This window comes from Corvus brachyrhynchos, unplaced genomic scaffold (genome assembly GCF_000691975.1).
Source record: "Corvus brachyrhynchos isolate BGI_N302 unplaced genomic scaffold, ASM69197v1 scaffold126, whole genome shotgun sequence".
Classification (NCBI taxonomy): domain Eukaryota; kingdom Metazoa; phylum Chordata; class Aves; order Passeriformes; family Corvidae; genus Corvus; species Corvus brachyrhynchos.
The window spans coordinates 8,264,796-8,271,873 of NW_008239283.1; the positions used below are offsets into that span (position 1 = coordinate 8,264,796).

The 7,078-nt window shown below is 43.1% G+C and overlaps 1 protein-coding gene across 1 annotated transcript in view; it reads right to left on the minus strand.

Moving 5' to 3' along the window:
- PDIA5 (protein disulfide isomerase family A member 5) overlaps positions 1–7,078 on the minus strand; it is an 88,929-nt gene that overhangs the window by 32,317 nt on the left and 49,534 nt on the right. The window contains exon 11 of the mRNA XM_017740244.1: positions 1,225–1,295. Coding sequence (XP_017595733.1) covers positions 1,225–1,295 — 71 coding nt within the window. The remainder of the gene's footprint in view (positions 1–1,224; positions 1,296–7,078) is intronic.

Below are 7,078 nucleotides of genomic sequence, written 5' to 3' on the forward strand. Positions count from 1 at the left end.
GTGGGGGCAATCACTCATGGTCTGGGTTCCTTTGCTGCCTCCAGGAGGACATAGTCTTAAGCTGTGCCAGGGGAGGCTTAGGTTGGACATGAGTAAGAATTTTTTCACAGAAAAGGTGATTAGACACTGGAATGGGCTGCCCAGGGAGATGGTGGAGTCACCATCCCTGGAGGTGTTTAAGGAAAGACTGGATGTGGCACTTGGTGCCATAGCCTGGTTGACATGGTGGTGTTTGGTCATGGGTTGGACTCGATTTCAGCGGTCTTTTCCAACCTGATTAATTCTGTGATTCTGAGCACAGACATACAGAAAGACAGAAAGGACTGATGCAAAACCAGGAAGGGACATGCTATGGACTAAATGTAAGCAGAATCTTACCTGTTCCCCTCCCATTTCTGATAGTATTCTCTGTATATAATTCACTTTATAATGCTTAAGAGCCGTTCTCAGAAATTGCATTTCCTCCCACAAACCCCTATTTCTCCCAGAAGAAACAAGCACTGCTAAAGACAAGTTTACAAATTAATTCTTCCCTAACTTGTGGGCATCTTTTTGTGGACCACTTTTAGATGCACAGAAGAACAGGCATTCGTAGAGTGTGATTCATTGGGTCTTTGTTTTTCTCATCTCCTCCCTCTCCAGCAGCAATAAAGGAACTCTAGATGTCTCCACAGAAGATGCTTAAAGTATGGGGGAGACTAATTCTACTTCTCCTCCTGCATGGCATACACAGCACGAGACCGAATCAATAACACTAATACTTGTATTATTGGATCTCTCTTCTCCAGAGAGCTGATGGAGCACTTAAGATGAAGCTAATGGAGCGCTGCAACCATTAAAAACAGGGTATTTGAAACAGGGATCAACCCCTTTTGTTTTTTTCCAAATCTAATTCATAAATAAAAGCCTATGTTTCTTCACATTCAATGCCTTTAAGTAAGGGGAAAAAAATCCATTTTTGGATTTGATCATATTATGTATAAGGCCTACAGCAGAATACATAAACATTTTTCGATTTTGTTTTCGTTCAAGACAGAATGTTCTTCCTCAGACTTTGGCAGGGCTCATGCATTAGCGATGAGACTGTACTTTGGAAGCACATTTTGAAGGGTCCTGTGGGAGGATGAGAACAGCTGAATTTGTTGTAGGGAGAAAAGTCACTTTTATTACTCTAGTTATTTATTACTGATTATTTGAAGGATATAATAAAGGAAATTAGCTTACATCACTGGTTACATGGAGAAACTCTGCAGCCTTCTCATATTCTGGCTTCATTTTCTTACAGTGCCCACACCCTGCCAAAAAACAAAAATACAATTAAGTTGTATACACCATGGTTATTCATTGACCCATCCAGCCATTATCAAAATCCAAAACCATGTGGTAAAGATTTACTTGAATTCTGTATGCATTAGTAAAGCCTTAGTATGATACAGGATTTTTTCCAAAATGGCCACAATAGTTTAAACAAAGAACTTAATCTATTAAAAAAAATAATAATAATACACCCCCTGATTTCACACTCACACCTTTTTCCTTACAAAAAGTACTATAAATATTTGTCAAGCCCATTGCTTCTAGCATGCTCTTAGGCAAGGCACAACTTCACCCATTTCAGCTTCCAAATCTTTATCTGCTTTAAAAAGAAACAACACAGCTCCTCATGTGACTTCATGACTTTCAGTGGAGGCTTACACTAGTACAGCTTAATAGAGTAATATAATTTGAATTCAACTGCACTGATAATAAGCTCCGCTTTACAGTGCTGCAGCATGTCCCCCTAGCAAGGATTTGCACTGATTTAATCACATCAGTGTAATTACACCACCACATATGTTCCCAACATAAGCAGGGTCTGTAAAACCGAGATAATGGTGCTTTCTCACTTGTGAGAAGTTCTCCAGAGATCTGCCATTACTTCACTGCTAAGTGCTGACATTACAATAAAATAAAATGAATGCATGAGTGAGAAAAGCAGACTTAGAATAAATTATTTGGGTGTAAATTAAACTGCTTTCAGCTGGTGCAGTTGCTTGCAGGCCCAGGTGAGGTTCCTGCAGCGATGTGAAGTTACACTTTGGCACCTTCAGTGTGATGCTGGGCCTCAGTGACAGCTCCTTCCCTGTCCCCAAGGGACTGGCACAACAGCAGCCTCCCCTGGAACAGTGCACAGGGACGGAGTGGCCGGGATGGACACCTGGCATGGCCAGGGTCAGGTCTGACTGGAGGTGCAAGGAGCTTGGACAAGGCGCTGGCACAGCCCCGGCACACTGCCCTCACCTGCCCAGTGCGCTGCAATCCCAGTGCAGTGCCTCGCTGCACCTCTCCCTCTTGTCTGCAGCAGCAGCCAGCTCGCTTTCCTGAGCTGTTATTGTTGGAATGGGCACTTGAAAACCCAGACTTTGCTGAGCTTTTGGAAGTTGTATCAGAAGATACAGCTAGAAATGTGTTTCAATGCATGCCAGCAAAAGCCAATGCTGAGGTGTGTGGGTAACAGGGCTGGGGCTATTTTTACACCATTGTCCAAAAGAAAATAAACAAAAGACTCTGAACCTCAGCACTGCTTTGTTTCCCTCTAATGGGATGACTGCTGAAGCCAGCAGACACGAACCTGAGCCTGAACTCAACAAGACAAGCATGTTTTATATAGCACAAGTCAAAGAGCGTTTGCAGCCAAGAGGCGATAAGACATCCAGGTGTAAGTAACTTCACCAGAGCAAACAGAGCTTCAGCCACCACAGCACATCATGGAACACTTTCAGGGCATGTTTATAGAACAGGGTGAACACATTTGAATAACAACTGCAAATCCCACCTAAGAATTACAGCAAATACCGAAGCGGTTGATCTCAGACCAAACCCCAGTTCAAACACCAGCTATAGTCATACCACTTAGTCATCTGCACAGAAACCACAGCATTAAAGAGCCCCATGCCATTCTTTTAAGCAAAATCCAATAATGGGAGCAGCAGAACAAGGGGAGCTCAGCTGGTGGAGAAAGCTTTGCTTTAATTTTACACCGTGGTGTGAGAATGCTGGGAACCTGATGTGGCAGCTTCACAGGTGAATTCAGGAAGAAGCTGGGAGAGGCTGAGGAAGAGTTACTGTCTCAGCACTGCTTATCTTGGTTAAAAGCACAAAAGAGGCTGGCAAAGTGATTTATTTGCCACCCACAGAAAACTTGCAGGCATATGGCTTTGTGTAAGGGGCTGACAGATCCCTGCCCAAGTTGATTTATTTCTCCTTCTAGGAGCAGCGAACTTTATTCATTTTGTGCTCTTCCTCACTTCTAAACAAAGGGCATCTCAACTCCCAGCTCAGATACCCGGGAACCTCTCTGAATTAGGTAGCTTGAATTTGTACAAACAATACTTTTCTGCAGGGCTAACTTCACCCTGGTGGGCTTTACACACTGAGTCCTTTAGCCACAGCAAGGTTCATACTATGCTCTGGCTACAGTATCCACTCTATTCCAATTATATTACAATCATTAATTAGATCTGATCAACCAAAGGCATTAAACAACCAGAGTTTTCACAAAGCTATGCAGAGGGGGAAAAACCCAAACCAACAACCCAGGCACATTTTGCCCAGGAAATGAAAAAATATCCAAAGCATCTGAAATTCATGTAAGCAATATTTTGGATCAAGATATCCAGACCATGAAATGTCACTGTTCCAAGTTCTTTCATGAACATCACACAGACACAGCACTACTGACTGCCACAAAGCTAACTCACTCATGCTTAAGATAAAGGGAAGAAGCATCAGATCTTTAAAAGGCACTTAAATTCAAACTGAAGTCTTCAAATCTTTATTGTGAATGCTTGTTCTACCCCTGACAGAGGACAGCACGATGTATCAGCCTGGAAAACAGTCACCACATTAAACTGAACCTGAGAGAGGGACAACAAACCTTAAGAGCTTCTCCCACAATAAATGATGCTTTTCTGGCTGTCTTTATGAGAATTTTGCCATTGTGAGCTACAGCCTGCTTTTACCTACCACTGCAGAAAAGGGGAGATAGAAATTACAAGTCAGACCTACAAACTGAAAATCAAATAATCTCTCCTATGATTATTTAGCCTATCTTTGAATAATCCTGTGAAGATTGCCATTAAATTTTCAAGGCCAATGAAAAGTTATTTAAATGAATTCCAAGGTCACTGTCTCTCCTTTGATTGCTACATTAGGTTGTTCAGCAGCACCTTCATCCCTCTGTGCTAAGCTCCTCTAGTTTTAAACGCTTTCTGTTCATAAAATGAGTGGGAAAATAACAACAACCCTACAGACCCTGAGCCCAAATGCTCCTGTGTGCTGCTGACACAATGGAAGGAGTCCACAGGTACGCAGTGGGCATCTGTGACAGATGTGCTTCTAGAAGATGCACTGTCCTGTTAAGCATATACTGACATTAAAAGACTAAGCAAGGGAATCAACTCATTCCATCCCAGGTGAGAAGAAAGGCTGCAATCAATACAAGGATGTCCTGTGCCTACTCCAAGCACTGCCATCCTCTGAGCCTCTGTGGGTCATGGCTGGTGGGAACACCCAAAGGTCTTGTAGGTGTCTATCCAAGGGGACTCCCACAGCCTCGTTCTTTTCTTGCAGAAGACAAGTAGCTGCCCTGGGGGTGCAAGACAGAGCTACTCTCCATCTGGCAGCAGAAACCAGTCCAGGTGCTGCTGACCAGGTCAGGACAACTCCTCTGACCTCTCACCCCTCATCTTGATCCTCTTGCACAAAAGGAGCCCCAGGCTGCAAGGGCCAAGGCTCGGCTAGAAAGAGCACACAGATGAGCATAAAGGAAGTGTTACAAGACAGGGAAAAGAAGTCAAAACTTACAACAATCAGTGCTAGGACATCTGGTATGCACCCTTGCTAACCATTTTTAAAACAGATGTCTAAATGAAGCAAGAATTCTTCTTTCCCAGTTTATTTATAATCAATCTTCTCATTTGCACTGTGCAGATGGGCAGATAAGCAGCTCTTTCCTTTGGTGCAGTCACTGTCACACAGCTTAGCTCAGCTGCACCCCCAGACAGTGGTGACCAAAGGTCCCCACATCACCTTGGTCACTTCCCTCCAGAATCCCACTGCAGGGCAGAGGACAACACTTGCTCAGCACTATGTCCTTCATAGAGAGTGACCATATGCAAATGTAGAGGCAAAGGCCAAGCATGGACAGAGCAATGCTGAAGTGAAAGGGTGAGCAGCACACGGACAAAGGAAAGGCTAATAAATGTACCAAGCAACTCTTTTTCCAAGGAAATATCTGTATTTGTTTACAGCAGCCTATCTGGCACCATGGCAAAAGATTCACAACACACAGTTGCTCCAAATCTTTTTAGAAATGAGCTAATACAAGTACTTCTACTGTTAAAACCAAGTTTTACAGGCAGAAAACCAGTCAAGCAGCTCCAGCTAAGCTCCTGCATATGCTGTCTTAGTGCTGGCCCAAGAATATAAATCTCTGTTTCTGTCATTCAGTGTTTGCTTCTCTCATGTTATTATGACTATATAAATAAATGCCATGCTTTTGGTCATGTCCTCTCATTTCAAGACAATATTGTCTGAGGATCTGAAGTGTGTGCGACAAGCAAGAGATAAAAGACAACATCCAGGCAGTTGTGAAGAAGCAATTTCTGACATCAAGAACCCTAGAGGCAAACTAAATTGCAAATAAAGATTTTAAAGAATCATTATATTTCTGTCATCAACAGACTGCTTGAATACTCTTATCATGTACCAGCTACTTATTGTATCATGCCAGCTCTACATCCATCTATAGCTGCATACCAAAAATACCTCCATTAGCCTGATGAGAAAACGAATTTGAATCACAAAACAAGTCCTGCTTTCAGCAAGTGGGCCACTGGCAGTTCAGAACACACTCACACAAGATTTACGGACAACTTCAAGCAAAGGAAAAAAACTGTCAAAAATTTCAGATGCACCTTTGCTCTCTAAACATTTAACACCTAGGGATAACACCATTGGTTTCTCCATTCTTAATCCCAAAGGAGCAGTGACCTCTCACAACAGCAGAATAGCCAGTTCTTACATGTGCCCTATGGTTGACCTTGAACTTGCACCCCTACATATAAAAGCAGGAGTATCTACATGGAGCAGGGGCGACACAATCCTTGCAGCCACACACAAATCCCAGCCCTCTTATCACCCATGCAAGAACACAAATGTATTCTCTTCTGCCATGGAAGTCTGTAACACACAGAGACTTCTAATGCATCATGTAAAAGAGGATCTCTCACGTCTGACATGAGGCAGTTTACAGTTCCTTCACCGGTACAGGAGAGCATAAACTACAACAGCTGCAGACTCCCTTGCATAATTTAGCCATCTGCATTGCAGACATCTGATGGAAAATCATCCACAAATTTGGCAGGGAGGGAGGATGACAAAAGCAGCTGTTTCTCCCCATAATCACAGGTACGATTTGCAATTGTGTTGGTTGCATGTTCACTTAATAGTCACAATAGCCAGAGCAGTCAGGCCGTGCCAGGATATCCATGTTTCTGCTAAAAAAAACCCCCAAAAAAAACCCCAGAATCATCTTAGGAAGAATCAGGAGCCAAAGAATTTTGCACCACCTTTTCCCTCTGGGTACTTACTCCCACCAAACCATTCATGTTCTCACCAGCAGCACCGCACACCCAGGTATAATTCCAGATACTTAAACACAATGAGGTTTTAAGACTTGATGCTTTCTTATAAGAGATGCATCTTCAACATCTTTAACACAATATTGAATTCAAATTTCCAACAGCTAGCGCACACACAAATCCAGACACACGCCACCCCCAATACCATACATTTAAAGGCAGGTTTGGTTTGACCAGGCACTATATTGCTTAGAGATCAGTGACAAGCAAACAGCTTTACGGCTTTACAAAAGACAAAGCCTGTGAAAGGTCAGCCTGGAAAAGACTCTGAGGAACTAGAAATACAGAATTAGGAGAAAGATACTTAAGCAGTCTGGATTATTGCAGTCATGCTACGCTGCTGCGGTTGCAGCCTAACGCCGTGGCTGCGGGGGCTGGATGGTTCATTCCCGGCA